We start from the raw sequence: 17664 nt of genomic DNA, 5'->3' as shown, positions 1-17664 counted from the left end.
TATTTTTTTATTTGTTTTTCTCAGGACCATAGTAGGTGTTTAAGTTCTGTCGATAATGTCGGTACCACCCTGGGTTTGGCGAGCTTTCTGGGTTAAACCCCAGAAAGCATGACGTCAACATCTGTTCCAGTTAGTATTCTCATTTGCTCGCGTCTCCATGGAAACCCAAACGTGTGCTTTCAGTTGCGCACGGAGCCCGTTAGTTCATCCGCCTCAACTCGGACTGATCCCAGGCTCTGATACTGCAGCCAGGCTCTGATACTGCAGCCAGGCTCTGATACTGCAGCCAGGCCAGGCCAGGCTTCTGTCAGCACTACGCGAACCGACGATGAAAACATTAGCCTGGCCGTCTGAGTGCGTGGAAGTTTGCACACGCAGGGCAGCGATCTGCGTCAGATCGGACTGTTTGCGTATCTCGGTGAGCCCGTGTCGGGTTGTGTTTCTGAGAGCCAGCAGTAGTCTGTGATTAGACCCTGCTTTCACTGTGTCAGCACTGATAAGCAGCACCAGACTCCCTTTGATATGACCAGTGGTCTGTCAAGAGTCCCGCTGCAAACTGACAGCTTATCTAAACGCCGCTCTCCGCCCATCTTCTGCTCGTCAGATGGGAATGAAACTCTTCTCTGGCTCACCGTTCTGAGAAACACGTTTTTTCCCCCCTCCTTCTTTCACGGCACAATCTGAAGAGACTGAATTGCTGTTACAAGATAAAACAGATTTCATCTCTGGCAGAGAGTTTTTCTTATTTTTGTACAATTTATAGCCCGGGTGTATTTTGATTTTTGCAGTTTGCTACCAGCAAAGGATTTGGCAAAACTGTAAACCTGAAAATGATCAAATGTTGTGGGAACATCCTCTTGCTGCACTTTGGATAGATTCACTGAACCTCGTCTATGATGTGACTCATTTGAAATATTCAGGCAAAAATCCATAATAAGTCAAATTAATTCCAGTCATTAGGGCCGCAGCTAACTATTATTTCAGTAATCTATTTAATCTATATATCGTTCTGATGATTAATCACTTAATCCAATAAAAAAGGTTCCATTTTGTAGATTGTTCCACTTTATCTTTTAATCTTTTATATACAATATATATAAACAATTAAAATATGCAAATTAACAATTGAATTAGTTTTTTTTTTTAAAATAAACATGTTATTCTCTAAGATGCAACAACATTACTTTAGTGAATGTTTGGTCATTTACGTCAAATGATCCAACTGCAGCTAATAAATCCTTTTAATACTGTGTATGGCTGATCTGGTGATTGCTTCATGGATTAACTGATTAATAATTAGATAGAAATTGACACTTAATAGAATAGATTTTTTTTCTCTTTTTTGACAGAATTAGAAGCTAAAATTCTAGGTAGAACATATGAAGTGTTTAAGTCTATATATACACACACACACACACATATATATATATATATATATATATATATATATATATATATATATATATATATATATATATATATATATGTATAGAGAGAGAGAGAGAAAAGAAAAATAAACTGTTTTGCGGTTTTCTGGACGTTTGTTCCAGATTTGCGATGCATGGAAACTGAATGCTGCTTCTCTGTGTGGTTCTGGTTCTGGATGCAGATCAGAACCTGACAGGTCTGGAAAGTTGATACAACAGCAGATCTTTAATGTGTTTTGGTCCTAAGCTGTTCAGTGATGTCTGTCGTTGCGTAATAAAGGTTGTCCACCTTAACATTCTGTTTATTTGTACTCTGTAAGATGTACTTCAGACTTCGCCACGTGTTTTTTTTTTTTTTTTTATCATTGAGAGAGAAAAAAAGAACAATGTCTGATCTCCTTTTTAAAAGAACAAATTAACGAGTTGTCACTGAGGCAGTCTTACTGTGGATCAGTGTTTGAATTCTTCCTCTGTCATGTCCTGCTCAGCGTTTCCTCCCAGCTGTTCTTCCAGGACAACAATAAAGGAATGATAAACGTCTTCTCTCTGCAGAAGCGTCGTCGTCGCACCAAAGAAAGCCGGCGTGTTGCCGTCTCAAGTGTCTCCCGCCCCCGCCCAGACCTCCGCCGCCGCTTCAGTCTCCGCCGGGACGCCGGTGGACGGCGTGGCCGTGGTATCCTCAGACGACACCTCCCAGGTCCCCTCGGTGGACGCTGCAGATGGTAAGTTCATCCAGCTGTAGAAAGTGTTTCAGCCGTTTGGACGAGAGAAAGTCAACTTTTTTTTTTTTTTTTTGAATCTTGACTTCTCAGACTGCCTGCACTGCAAAAACAAAAAGTAACCAAGTATTTTTTTTATATCTGGTTTCTATTGCAAATATATACTTAAAATTGAAATGAGACTAAACTAAGTTTTTTTTGCAAGATATAGAAGCTTGTTTTAAGTCAATAATTCCTTAATATTGGTAAAGGACAAATTCCACTGGCAGATTAGTTCATTTTTTCCATATTATGAGTGAAACAAGCTCTGAAATCTTGCAGAAGTTCTCTGTAAATTAGTTTTGTCTTCTTTTAAGTGTACTAATATATTTTTGCTAAAAGCCAGACAAAAAACACTCGGTGAGCTGTTAAGTACATACTATATATCTCGAATCAGGGGATTTCGACATGCTGTCTCCAGTCCTATGCACAGAAAATGGTGTTTAATAGAAGATTATTAATGCAAATCATCACATTGATACCGCACAGATTACACAATGGGGGAGAAGTGCTTTGCTTTTCAATGAAGTGTTGGTTAAATAGCTGAAAATGCTGAAATGTGAAATGTGTATGCTTTATTTAGGTTGACATGAAATGTCAGCACTTCTTGCTGCTCTCCAGATGTCTGAAGCTAATGTTCATTTTGAACGAGTCGGTTTGTGTTTGAGAGAGACAGCAGTGAAAGTCTGCCTCCACACACTCTGACCAGTTCACAGCAGACCAACACTACAATCAGAAACTGTGGAGTCAAAAGATGACTGACTCTTATTCAGAAACTGTCATTGTACTGGATTCAAACTTAAGAGTTTGACTCACTGCTGGTTGATTCATCAATGGTCGGTGATTGTGAACCCAAAGGTTTTATTGTGAACCCAAAGGTTTTATTGTGATGATTTTGTCTATATCTCAGTTCTCCCAATTCCAAGACCGACCTCTCCCAGCACCAGAACCACCCGATCTAAACTGACCTGGTTTGAAGCACAGGATTGACAAAGCTTCAGGCAAAACGTTTTAACAATGGCCAACATTTTACGGTCTGTTCATCCTGGGGATTGCATCAATATGGTTGATACACCAACAGGTTCATAATGTATTTTGGTGCTAAGCCTTTCCGTGACTAGTAAACTAACAACAGTATTGTAAAGTTTATAGTGGAGCCAGTGGAAGGACTTTAGAAAAGAGAGATGCTCCATCTTCCCGGTTTTAGTCAGAATGTCAGCAGCAGTGTACTGTATATATATATATATATATATATATATATATATATATATATATATATATATATATATATATATATATATATATATATATAAAATTCCCTTCTCGCCCACCGCGGGTGGTTCTTATCCTCTGAGCTCGGGTCCTCTACCAGAGGCCTGGGAGCTTGAGGGTCCTGCGCAGTATCTTGGCTGTGCCAAGGACTGCACATTTCTGGACTGAGATGTCTGATGTTGTTCCTGGGATCTGTTGTAGCCACTGCTCCAGTTTGGGGGTTACTGCCCCGAGGGCCCGGATGACCACAGGCACCACTGTGGTCTTCACCTTCCAGGCCCTCTCCAGTTCTTCCCTGAGGCCCTGGTATTTCTCCAGTTTCTCGTGCTCCTTTTTCCTGATGTTGCAATCACTTGGTATTGCTACAGCTACCACAACGGCTTTCCTCTGTTGTTTATCCACTACGACAATGTCTGGTTGGTTCGCCATTACCATTTTGTCTGTCTGGATCTGGAAGTCCCACAGGATCTTAGCTCTGGCGTTCTCCACCACCTTTGGGGGTGTTTCCCACTTTGATCTTGGGGTTTCCAGTCCATATTCTGCACAGATGTTTCTGTACACTATGCCTGCCACGTGGTTATGTCGTTCCATGTACGCTTTCCCTGCCAGTATCTTGCACCCTGCTGTGATGTGCTGGACTGTCTCAGGGGCCTCCTTGCACAACCTACACCTTGGGTCTTGTCTGGTGTGGTAGATCTGGGCCTCTATTGCTCTGGTGTTTAGGGTCTGTTCCTGGGCGGCCAGGATGAGGGCCTCTGTGCTGTCCTTGAGTCCAGCTTTTTCCAGCCATTGGTAGGATTTACTGATATCAGCCACTTGGGTTATTTGCTGGTGGTACATCCCATGTAGGGGCTTGTCCTCCCATGATGGTATCTCTGGCACCTCAACCACCGTTCCCTGTTGTCTGAGACATTCACTGAGCACATTGTCTGTTGAGGCTTTGTCCCTGATGTATTTATGGATCTTATACATCAGGGAAAACAATGTCTCAGACAACAGGGATATATATATATATATATATATATATATATATATATATATATATATATATATATATACTTTTTTTAGGCAGAGCTAAAAAAAAAAATATTTTTTTATGGGTTTACATTTAATCGATGCGATTAAATATAAACCCACTGAGTTTCTCTAGAGCTTATTGAGATGTTGGTCCTTTAATCCTAGAAGATGGAAGGCTGACTTTGTGACTGTCTTTATGTGGCTCTGAAGGTTCAGCTCAGAGTACATCACCACACCCAGATTTTGGGTCTGTCACTAGTTTCTAACTGTAATAACTGAAGCTGTGAGCTGACTAGATTGTTTCTCTTTAAAGATAATAACTTCAGTTGTGTTTCTGTTGGATAAGAAAGTTGAGGCTCATTCACACATTGATTTGTTCTAAACATCTGTTTAGTTCTGGGATGGGTTCAGCGTCACCAGGTGACATTTTAATGTGTATCTGTGTATCATCTGAATAGCTATAGTAGCTATACAGACTTGTGATAGCCTGAGCTAGCAGGAGCATCTCAGGCAATAACAAGTCTGGACTTGTTGTAGACTGAGCTAAATAAATCTATTTATTTAGATATTAAATAGGAGGGGTCCCAGCAATAAACCTTGCGGTACACCACATGGAATTTCTGTCCGTTCCGATAAAAACTTAGTACAAGTTGGAAAAGAGATTTCTAAGTTTCCAAACAGCAGCACTCAGATGGCTGTCGTGCTCACTTTTCTTTCTGTATATTTTCATATCTTCCTATCTTTTTTAGATATTCCTAATTTCAAATATGAGAATAAACATAAGCTACTAGCATGAGAAAGTAGATGTATAAGAATAATTATTGACTTAAACATGCAGAAAAACCTGTCTTGTTTGACAGCCTTACAGAAAAGCACATATAAATAAATAGAAAATGGTTGAAGTAAATTGAGCTTTTTTTTTTCATTCCCAAGTCCACAGACAGACTTTATGGAGTCGTTTCTGCTTCTACAGGATGCTAAATGCAGCAGGGAGCATCAGGTGCTGGGAGTCGCTCAGCGTTTCTCAGTAAATATGCTTCTGAGTGCACGTTTTAATGGGGCAGTGGGAGGACTAATGGAGACTCTCATTTGTTTTAAGGAGCCACTTCAGCTGGAGAGGGATGCTCCCACCAGGTCCACATGGTGCTGGTTAACACCTCCCCTACACACACCCCGCTCACACTCGCATACCAGCGCGCACTACACCGCGCGTCAGCCCCGAAGAGTTATCCCTGCTCCGAGACCGTCCTGGCTGGAAAAACAAGACGGCTGAAACACCAGAGGAATCCCCCCCGCCCCAACGCTCCCCACCCCGCTCCATATTCAGCTGGGCATTAGCTTATTTATGAGGCACAGAGAAGAGAATTTACTGCCAGATCAATCACACAGAGACTTTGTAGCTCGTTTGCTTCTGTCGCCAAAGTGAAGTCATAAAGCACCTTTGAGTTGGATAATGAAACGGTCAAACAGCCCAGAGGAGTTGGTTTGGGGTGATTTAATGAGGGGAAAACGATGAAAAAAATCCCCTTAGCATTCAAAAACAACAGTAGAACAATATATTATTTTTATAAATATGTGAGTTTTATTGTCCTCTAAGCTGAAAAAAAAAAGTTAAATTGAGAAAAAATTTTTAGGATTTCTTTTCAGACGGAAATTCAAGCATATAGTCATGGCACATTACGAGAGTAAAGTTGCACAGAAATAGTCAAAGATAATATGAGGAAGTTGTATTTGAGAATGAAGTCAAATTATGAAAATAATCATACAAAATGATGTCAAAGTAATATGAAGAAAATGTATTATGAGCATAAAATTGAAAAGAATAGTCGAAATAATGCAAAAAAGGCCATATCACTAGAACAAAGTCATAACATTACAAGAAGGTTCAGATGTGAATTAAGACAAAATATGAGAAATGTGTAGTATTATGGGAATAAAGCTGTTAAAAAAATTATAATATAAATATAGTCATATTACAAAAAAAAGTCATAATAGTACAAGAAGTCAGAACATTATGACTTCTTGTAATGTTGTTTTATTTCTTTTTATGTTCTTAGCATGGCCCCAAAGCTCCAATGTTTGATCCTCCAACGAAAAAATGTCTGGATTTTTAAATATTTTAATACAAACCTAGAGATGCAGCGATGCAGCTTATTTTATGTAAATAATTCTCATATATTACCATTATTGCACTTATAACAAGACAATTTTTCCATATTAAAAGTGAAATAATCTACCAATGGAACTAGTCCTTTTTAATCAACATTTTCATCAATATTGAGGAATTATTTACCTAAAATAAGCTCCTACTTCCTGAAAAGTTACTTGAAAGTTGGTTTTGATTTATTTCAAATGTACTAAGATATTTGTACTAGAAACTGGACTGAAAATACTTTGTGAGACTTAGTTTTTGCAGTGCAGTACCCTGAATGCAGCAGTTCTAGCTCTGTGTGTGTGTGTGTGTGTGTGTGTGTGTGTGTGTGTGTGTGTGTGTGTGTGTGTGTGTGTGTGTGTGTGTGTGTGCGTTCTTGTCCAACTTCCAGACTAATAACTGAGTTGTTTGGTTTCTCCCTGCAGCAGGCGGCCAGGTTGCAGCAGGCGGCCAGGTTCCAGCCAGCTCCAGCCTGCCATCTGTCCCCCCACTGTCCCCTGTGACCCAGAACACAGCCCCCAATATGAGGTGATTCATCTTCTTTTTGCCTCCCCCCCTCTTGTCCTTGCATGCGCAGTTTTTTACACTCATCAGCATACTTAGCTTTTATGCATATCTTATGGTCTTTGACCTGGGTGAATGTTTGCCCTCATTAAAAGCATATATTCCAGCTGATAGATTTTTCAAATGTTGTGCGAGTTCCTGCTGATTTTTACCTCAGAGATGGAGATGATTTCGTTCTACTATCTGGACTCTTCTCTTCTCAGCATCTCGGAGCGCCTGGAGCACGCGTTGGAAAAAGCCGCTCCGCTGCTGAGGGAGATCTTCGTGGACTTCGCCCCGTTCCTGTCCCGGACCCTGCTGGGCAGCCACGGACAGGAGCTGCTCATCGAGGGGACCAGTGAGTTGACATGGAGACGGGTCGCTCATGGGGATGCACAGATCCACTTTTTTCACATCCGATACTGATATTTGAGGTCTAGTATCGGCCGAGACCAATCCGATACAAAAAAACAGAACTCAATTTGCTTGAAATGCTGGTTACTTTTAACACAGACATTAATGTACTGAATTACAAATGTATTGTAATTGTGGAACAGCCAATGGAAAATAAACAATGAAGAAACTGTCAATAGCAATAGGTTGACTGCTTTGGTCAAACATGTAAAAATAAACTGAAACAAATCATCTTTCAAATGGTTCAGAAAATGCAGTTAGAAAATTCTAAATATAATGTCAAATAAATAATAAAGCATAACATTACTGAGAGCACAAAGCGTAGAATTAAACTGAATAGATCTGCCCTCATGGATCGGTCACATTGCCACAGATACCCAATCTAGAATATCGGCACCGATACAGATATTAACGAGGGATTGGTGCATCTGTAATATCAATTCAACAACACTTCTGACTTTTGAATCTAATACTGTGAGCTGCAGGGGAGAATGAGCTGGGGTGTTCCAGCGAGCTGGGGTCAGAGGTCAGGCCACTAACAGCAGAGTTTGGGATGTCTGCTGCCACCAAGCAAAATGGAAAGTTGATTGATAGCTTTAGGAGGCAGGGTGGAGAAATGCGTTGGAAGGAAGGTGTGTGTGTGTGTGCGCGTTTTTTTGTTTTTTTTAAACATGTCATTTGAAGAGCAACGAAACACACCAAAGCTTCTCTGCTGCTCCCCGTCTGAACCTCGGACCCTCCTCTGCCCCCTGACCGGCCCTTTAAAGCCTTGGGCTCGCTGTTAGGGATCAATGGAGACATATGTTGGTCAGGTCCAGCCTGTAATACAAGGCCCAGATATGTATTAGTTTACAGTAACATCATGTCGACTCATTAGTCCCATCAATACAACCCCATTGCCCCCATGGCAGATGGCACGAGGTTAGCTGATCTCTGTCTGCTGGGACAGGGACCAGTACAAGTCTCCACCAGAACCCAGGAAGCTAACACCACCTACCAGCCTCTAGCTGTCACCAAGGAGACGAGGGTCACGGCTATCTGGGTCTGTAAAATAGCTGATTTGAACCATTTGTTCTGCAGTGGAAAGATTGTAAATTATACAGCTGGATTGATTTAAAAAAAACGTTGTTTCTGCTGGATTCCCACCGGGTCAGAATCACAGAGGCTTAATAACCGGATCTATGTTGGCTCACTGCATTAACACAAAGTCTGAGCAAGTATTTTTGATCTGCTTTTTAGTGCAAATATTGCCGTTTTGTTTCATTTCAAGTGTGCTAACTTTCAGATAACATTTTAGTGAGATATTTTTTGTTTTTTGTTTTAAGTTCATAATTCCTTAATGTTGATGAAAAAGTTCCAGTAATAAGTGAAATAATCTGCCAGAAGAATAAGACATTTTTCCCACACTAAGTTAAAATTGTAGACTCATTCCACTGGAATATTTTTTACTACTTATATTTAGTCTTTTTTTTATCAATATTGAGGAATTAATAACTTAAAACAAGCTCCTATTTCTTGCTAAAATATTCCCTGTAAGTGAATTTTGTCTTATTTCAAGTGTTCTTAGATATTTGCACTAGAAACTAGACCAAAAGTACTTGGTAAGATTTTGTGTTTTGCACTACTCTGCTACTAAACAATTAGAAATTCTTTTTATTTGGATCTTTAATTAAAACCAAAGTTTAGCATTTAGTCACATAGTGTGTTATTACTGTGTAACTGTGTCTGTTTTAACACGGTCTCTGACCTCCTGACCTTTTTGTTTCATCCAGGTCTGGTGTGCATGAAGTCCAGCAGTTCGGTGGTGGAGCTCGTCATGCTGCTGTGTTCTCAGGCAAGTGCAGCATCTTTCCCTTTCTGCTTTCTACCGCCGTGAAGCTCCGGCTCAGATGGACGACGACGATCCGCAAACACGGGTCAGAGGGGGTCAAGAGAGGCCGACCTGTCCAGGTCACCTTTGACCCGATCGCTGGCCCTCGTGGCCCAGGCCCAAACCGATGAGGAGGGATGATGTAGATTTGATGGTGCTTTGCATTGATTGGCTCTTTCTTCTCCATCCTGTGGGTGTTTTGCTTGCCAGGTTTTATTTAGCTGCTGCTGGATTCATGAATACTAATTCAGGGATCATGAGCGGACGTGGGCGGGGTCAATGATTGGGGTTGTCGATGGATCACTCTGGGATGGCTGCTTACTATTAAGAGATGCACAGAAGGGTTCCTGCTGGATAAAAACCGAAATGCTACTCACCTCAGAAAAGTGTTAATTATTTAGCTTCACCAGCACTAAGTCCCTGGTGAAGCTATTGGTGTATTTCAAATTCAAAATTTCTTCAGAAATTAAATGTTATTGTAGCTCATTAGTTCTTCAAACATTTAATTTTTGTATTTGAAGTGTCCTGCTCTGGTACAGAGTTAGCAGATACATTTGCCAAGTGAGCACATTTATGTCTGTGGTAAAAGAGAAATCATTTTAAGTGAATTCAGTTTGTCTGTATTCAATCAGTATGGACTGATACTAGACCTCAGGGGTCTATGTCCTAGTAATGACACCGACTTTGAGCATAGACTTGTAAAATTAAATGTCAAACTATGTTCTCCTGTTTAGTTCATTTCTTTTTGAGGCCTTTTAGCCTACTTCATCACGTCAGGCAGGTCCTACTCCAGTTATATGATACTTGTTCAGTTGTGGTAGTCGTCAGTTATGATAACTACAGTTCATTTAACGAGGCGGTGATTACTTTACTCTGTAAGACCAGTGAAACTGTGCTCTCTGTTTTTAACAAAAACCACAAAGGCATTTCTTTTTAATGGGCTCTGCTCTGTTATTGGGTGGATCTCCTGTCCCACCAAACGCCGCCATCTTTTCCCCACTTCTCCTTCTAACTCCCCCCATATGTCGTTTGATTCCCATTACTCATTTAGCCTCTTCCACAGAAAAAGTATCGCGGCCAGATTACACATCTGTTTGGATGTCATCGGCCTTGAGAACCGGGGCTTGTGGGACTCGGGAGGGGGGATGTCGGAGGGGTTGGGGTGGGGGGAAGTGAATGTGAGCCTCCTCGTGTCCAGAGACGCAGAAACGGCGGGACTGAAAGCTCGACGGCAAAGAATGACGGCCGCTAATGCACCTATTTGTCATATCTGTCAGGGTGTTGTTTAATGCTAATCTAATCAAAGGCAGAATCTCAGTGATTGCTCCGCTGCACGGCTCATGCCTCGCTTCCCCAACCCCCTTTTTGGTTCATGGCCCAAGCTTTCCTTCCTTCTCCCCAAAGCTCCCAGCTGCACACACACGCATGCACAGAGACTCTCTTTTTAAGTGAGACAGCCAGGGATTGGCCAGCGCAGTGTTGATTGCTTCAATAAATCATCCAACCAAATTCTCACACAAGCTAATGCAAATGTAATTTTATTGTTGTGTAAAGGGGGTGCGGCGGGGGAGCAGGGAGGGATGGGAATGATCTGCTGCTTTTCCCCACCAGGGAAAAGACGGAAACCCGGGACAGACTTCGCTCCAGGCTAAATTACAATACGTCTAATTATTTGTGTGTTTGTTCTCCCTGCGAGCCAGCGAGAGTGAGCCCCCCCTCTCTCCTCCCTTCCCGCCATGATTGATGGCGTTATTTAGCGAGGTTTCTCAGGCCCTCAGGCACAGGAAACACTCCATTCTCACACAGGAAGTGCCTCTGTGGCCATCTTGTGATTCTTTCCTGCGTAGCTGCTGAACGAAGTAGATGGAGGGGATTTTGACCAATTCTTTTTCTCCCCAGCCCCCAGCCGCTCCTTCCACACCTTCATCAGAGATGTGATCGCGGCAACATCTCTTGGAAATTTTAATTAATTTCCCAAGCTGGGAGATGGAGTGGAGCCGGGGTGAGAGGTCAAGAGGCTGGGGACTGCAGAGCAGTTTTTAATCAGAGATCCTATGAAAGTTACACTAGCAGCCGCGTCGGCCTGGCGTTGAGGAGCGGATGGTAAACCGCTCTTTGATAGTGCGTCAGACGGAGGCCGGCACAACGGCGCTCCCAATTAAAGGGCCATTTTAAACGGACATTAACTGTTGGGGTGGCGCTCTGCCGTTCCCTCATCTGTAATATTGATCCTGGTGGTCTCCTGAATACACAAACGGAGGATTAATGATCTTAAACTGTACTTCTTATAGAGTGGTACACAGAGAGGAAGAGCGGGGCTTCCTTTGTGATTCAGATTGCACTTCATTTTAAACGCAAATTGATGCTCAGCTTTTCAGTCTTTTTTTAAAATGTCACAAAAAGGTTCTGAAGACTGAAACACGGCGTTTGACTCTGGTTGCTGTGAATGTTGGGCCAAACTCAAGTTATTTTGAAAACAAGACTGTAGATTTCATTTTTTCCCCCTAAAAACTAATAAATACTTGTTCATTTGTATCAATATGGTATGTATTTAACCATATGGACATATTCTTGTATCTGTTGGGCAGCCACTATGAGTCGAGCGGGAATTTTAATACATAGATTTAAGCACTTTAATGCTTTTTTTTCTTTATTTCTTTTTTCTTTTGTAATGTAGAAGCAACAACAGCAATTTGAGACAAAGCTGCTTCTCTTGACCCACTGGGTTTTTATTTCTGCTTCCAAAACCTGATCTAATGGGACGCTGGAAAGTTGTGCTAAAAGGAATTAGCCTATTCAAGCCTAAAATAGCAGCTCAGCGCTCGACATGTAGCAGCAGCACAGACGTCCCCAACACTATGGTTCATGAAGCAATTGAACCTAGACTGGGAATCATGTAGCACTTTGAATATCCCAAGTAATACCTCAAAACAGTAAATGGATTTGTTCTTGAGCTCTACTACCAACATATGGTTTTTGATCAAAATGTGATTAATCACCCTGCATTTAACTTGATTAAACATTTAAATCGGTTCCCACCAGTGGATCCAGCAGCACTCCCAGGAAACTGTGGGTGAATCGTGTTAACTAACAGTCTGCCCATGTATGTGTACTTCTTTCAGTTGCCACAAGAGGGTTCTGCCGTTATTGAATTTAATTTTTTATTTTGTCTTTTTTTGTTTTGTTTTGTAGATCCTCATCACATATAAGTTATTGTACTGTCTTAATTATTAAGACAGTACTGAGACTAGTTGCTTTGCTATGTGGATGTCAAAGAGTTGACAGTAATGCAATCCAAACGTTGTGGGTTTGATTCCATGATCATCTTGTCGCATGTCGCTGTGCCCCTGGGCAAGACACTTGACCTCAGGTTTGGCACCCACCTGCATATCTGCGCAACTGTGACCAGCTGAATGTGACTGCAGTGTGCAACACTTCAAGTAGTCGGAATGACTTGAAAAGCGTTAGTCAGCCCACTTACTAAATACTCTGTGTAGCAGAATCCAGTCTAGAGATAAGATCAAAAATCAAAGAAATTCAACTCGATCTCTGTTACTCGCTAACCTTTACTTGATTCTTGATAAATGCAAAACAATCCTGGATATCTGAGAGCATACTTGTTAATGTGTGACCCAAGGTCAGTTTACTGGTGCATCATTATTAGATAAATCCTCTGTTTCTGTTTATCCCGTCTAAAACCAAAGGTTAAATGAAATATTACGATGAGATTTAAGAGATTTTTTTTTTAAATTTGCGATCTTTGCCACATCAAATGATTTTCATCCTTTCAAAGGAGCGCTGTCTCTCTGTCTTTGTCCCCTTTCGGAGCTGCTCTTCTTCTTGTCGTTTTTATGGCGGCTCTCCTGTTTCTCGAGTGCACTCCCAGGACCAGCTCCGGCGCAGTACATGCGATTAATCAGCACTTACAGTGGGATTGGAGAGTGGAGTTCCACGGCTGCCATCCCTCCGGAGTTTTGAGAAATTATCTCATTGGATAGCGGATGGTGTTCGAATGAGCAGTGGCCCATAAATCTTCTCAGTAGCTGCATTTGTGTCCTGTAGATCAGCCATTATTGTCCGGCCCCTGTGTCAGCCCATCCATCGTCCTGCCATTTATCAGAGATGCGTGCCGTACGCGCTCTGGAAGAAGACAACCAGGCGGAGAAACGCTGCTGATTTTCTTTTTGTGCAGGTCGTCTCTTCCTGATCCTTTTAGAAAACGGCAATCAAAAAGTATTTTTTGTTGGGTAATTGGAGGTTTTCCTCATATTATTATCTACGCTCTTGATTGTAAACTCTGCTAAAGGCTTGAGAGGAACTGGTTTGACTTTAAAAAGAATGGAAGACCACAAGATTAAAAGATGAGTTGTAAAGCTATACTGTGATGATTTTTCCAGCGGTATAACGATGATCCGGTTGTTAAACATTAAATCAAAGCCATTTTGATGACGTCTTTAGCTTCGTTTCCATTAACGGTAAAATTGCATAAATTGAAAATACGAAAATCAATTTGCTTTATTCAAACACGACCGTTTAGAAAATGACTCACTGTAAGTTTTTGCAATTGGATGAGATAGATTTTTGGCTGTATTGAAATAGATGTATTTAGCAACACTGCAATGGAAACATCATTTTTTATTTTTATTTTTTGGCATCACAAGAATCACGTGATCAACAGCCGGATTCTACTACTGGTGAAAACGACAAAGAAGACGACAGGAAGTAGTAGGAGGGGGATGGGGTTTTTTTCTGGCTCCGCCAGAGCTCTCACAGCATCACACACTTCATAAAAAATTGTCATTTGACGTGTTGAATCTGTAGTTACTGCCCTGGAAATGCGACTTACGTAGTACTCTTCTGTCCATTCTTCCTGTTTTGGACTGGATCATCTGCAGATCTCTTCTAAGATAAATTACCTTTTTTATGTTACACTCTCAGAACACCATTGTGTTATACTGGCAAGTAATTTAGTCATTTTATGCAGGTGTGTTATGGAGCAAGACTGACGTGCAGCCAAATGCTGCAGAGCAGTGGATCACAGAGGCTCACTGCAAAAAAACCCTCAATCTTACCAAGTATTTCTGACTAATTTCTAGTGCAATTATCTTGGCGCACTTGAAATAAACAAAAACAGTAAATTTTTCTGGACAATAAATTGCCCAAAATGATTATATTGTTGTTTTGAGACCATTTTCAAGTGACATATTGTTAATGACATAATGATGGAAGCTCGACCTTGTCAAAAACAAATAAATTAGAATTTTGCAAAAACACTGGAATGGGAAGATATTTTAAATATTCCAGATACAACACAACCAAAAACAATAAATAGAATGGGAATAAACACCCCATGCAATGCAATTCAGGTTTCCTGTAGTGCCAATTCGCAACAAATGTCGTCTCAAGGAACTTTACAAAAAGAAAAATCATACCTATGAAATCTGTCTTTTGGTTTTGTTGCTGCAACCAAGCCTCCGGATAATCCTTTTAATTCTAGTTCAGTAACATCGGCGTTAACCCCACTGATTCGTCCGCTGCTAGCATCATATGCTCCCAGCTACTCACCAAATGTTAACCTGTTTCACAGATGGACTCTTCCCCATTCTAGTCAGCAAGGAGAAAGTCATCGACTTCCCAAAACACTTGGCTTCTCCTGACCCTTGACACGTTGACCTCCCAACTTACAGGAGGAGAGGGCGGCAAAGGGAGGGACGTTTAAGCCCCCCGTTGTCTGAGAACGGGTTGTGACGCTTATCAATCCCCCATACAATCGATGGCAAGACGTGACGACCAAGAGAACCTACCTGCGGGTCGCAACGCTTCAGAGGAAGGGAAGAAGAGGGCAAGATCAGATGTGTGTTGATATCTAGGCAGGTGAGATTGGATTGGTAGATATGTGTTTTGGATCACAGATTAAATGCAGAAAATGTCTAACAAAAACAGAGGAGAGGCGTGAGAAATCCGAGGAATGCAATGAAACCAAGCGACATATTCGTAATTTTCCCTTCTGTCAGCCCAACGTCCCACTGTGCAGTTAAACAGGCTCACAAGGTTCAAGATGAGTGAAAATCAAAGAGCCGTTAACCCCCCGGCCTCCCACGCTCCTCTGCTGCTGTGCCCCCTCCACATCTGCGCCACGCGGCTCTGCATCCAACATCGTCGCTCTGCAACGCTGGCCGCATCCTTTGAAAATATACTCTCCGCTGAGAAGCAGAGAAAACACGGCATACACCAACTGGCACTTAATCCTAAAGACTCCCCGCCGCGTGCAACTCCGCAGCGGTGGAGGGGGTCAGGGGTCAAGGGAGAGGGCTTCCTGACAGGAAGCGAACTCTAGCTGAGAGGAGAAAATCAGACAGGAGACTCCTAAAAATATTGTGGCGGCTTTTAATTTGGCTCCCAGTTGGTTTTCCCGTGAGCCGGCTTCAAGTGGCACGAACAGCCGGTTATTTATACGCAACATATAATCGTGCTACAGCCAAGTGAAGTTTCCCAACAGAGACCTCTGCCCCTGACAGGCACTGTTAACGTGATGTTTTCCTACCCGACAGCCTCGACATTATGAGACTTTGGAATGTACTCTACAGTTTTTCCCCTTGCTTTTCCTCTGTCTGCCATCCTGCTGATTTAACAAAAAAAATAAAAAATACAAGCACTTGATGGGCTTTCCCAGGTTTACAGTGGAATTTCAACATTTCTTATTGGGAAGAAATATTGTAAACAAAAAAGAAGCAAAGGATGAAGGAAGAAGAGAAACCAAGCAGGGGTTTCAGACCAGAATGTTGGCTCGTTGTTTCTGAACCTTCTGGCTTCATGGATGGCTTAAAAGCTGCTCCATCCTCCAATAACATTAGCAGGTTATGCTAATTTAATAAACCTTTTTCTATGGCTATTCATTCAAGGCCTGAGGCAACATGACAGTGAGTACGACTTCGTACTCGGGCCATTGTATCTAAAAAAGGAGTAAAGTTTCGCTAATCTTGTGTGTGAATTAGTCAGAAAAAGACTTGAAACAAAGGATGGAGGAGGAATAGAAACTAAGCTGTTTCTTCAGATCAGAATGTTAGCTTGGACATTTTTGGATAAACAGCTGCACTTATTTTTCTTCCCACACCATTGCTATCCATGGCCATAAAACTGGATTAACACCACATATGAAACGTCCTGTATACAGTCGCACTTCTGCGTGGAGTGGGTTTTCGTTGAGCTATCCTCGCATGTTTCTAGTTTGTGTGTTTAGGATATGGAAGCTCTAGGCCTTTGTTGGTTTAGTCCTGACAGTGTGAGTCCATGAAGCTCTCGGAGACCCGGCTGAGTAAATATTTGCACATCAGTAAATATTCCTTCAGTTGCGAATTTAGGCACGCAAACACCAATGTGACTTGTCTGTTTTCATTTAAGCACATGAACATGCACATGTGGCCCGTTTAGAAGAGGCTCTGGTGTTGAGTTATTCACACAGCCTCTTGTATACCAGACTACTCAGCTTCTGTATTAATCAAAGAAAGAACATTGTTCAGAGTTTTTTCTGTTTAAGTGCCTGTCTGAATTATATTGCTGTTTATGAGACGCTTTAAAACAAAGATCCAATCTTAAAACGGCAAAAATTTGTGAGAACTCACTACTTTCGCCGCGTCCGTGTAAAACGTTCTGGCAAAATGAAAAACAATTTTCCATCCTGCTTGGCCTTGATTGTCACATCCAGCTTGAGGATTTATGCTTTTGTCATTCTGTCCAAAAGCTCCACTCCTCCAAGCCTTTTCAAATCAACAAATACTTGTGATTATGAGCGATGCCACCAAAAAGCACAGCTGACTTATTTGTTATTTCGGGAGAGCCGGGGACGTATCTTTCTCCGCTTTGGAAAATGTTTTCTTTGTGTTGTGGTGAGGCCGATGTTTGAAAGGCGATTTTGCTCAGGAGGTCTGTGTTTTCTCACCAGTGCAAGTGGTATATTTAGATGTTGATTATGGATAATCAGCTGTAATGACGGAAGTCCGTGGCATGTGTGTTTAGACTCAATGCCATCATCATGGAAGGCAGACCAAACAGAGCTGTCGTATCGACTTCAGATTTAAACGGGCATTTACACCGACAGTCAGACTTTGAGTCGTTTACGTGCAAAAAAAAAAAAAAAAGAAAAAGGTCAAAAGAAAAGCAGCAACATTAGCCATGGGAGATTTCTCAAACATCTTCAGTGTTTCTGTCAGG

At 41.7% G+C, this 17664-nt stretch overlaps 1 protein-coding gene across 7 annotated transcripts in view; it reads left to right on the top strand.

Moving 5' to 3' along the window:
* The window catches only part of lrba (LPS responsive beige-like anchor protein), a 213614-nt gene that overhangs the window by 65272 nt on the left and 130678 nt on the right, over positions 1-17664 (top strand). For all 7 annotated transcript variants that reach the window (XM_055056440.1, XM_055056443.1, XM_055056442.1 and 4 more), the window contains exons 30-33: positions 1980-2149; positions 7052-7154; positions 7394-7527; positions 9356-9417. In XM_055056440.1, the coding sequence (XP_054912415.1) occupies positions 1980-2149; positions 7052-7154; positions 7394-7527; positions 9356-9417 (469 nt within the window). The remainder of the gene's footprint in view (positions 1-1979; positions 2150-7051; positions 7155-7393; positions 7528-9355; positions 9418-17664) is intronic.

This window comes from Poeciliopsis prolifica, unplaced genomic scaffold, assembly GCF_027474105.1.
Source record: "Poeciliopsis prolifica strain line A6 unplaced genomic scaffold, Auburn_PproV2 SCAFFOLD045, whole genome shotgun sequence".
NCBI lineage: Eukaryota > Metazoa > Chordata > Actinopteri > Cyprinodontiformes > Poeciliidae > Poeciliopsis > Poeciliopsis prolifica.
This window is presented reverse-complemented; position numbering and strand designations above follow the sequence as displayed.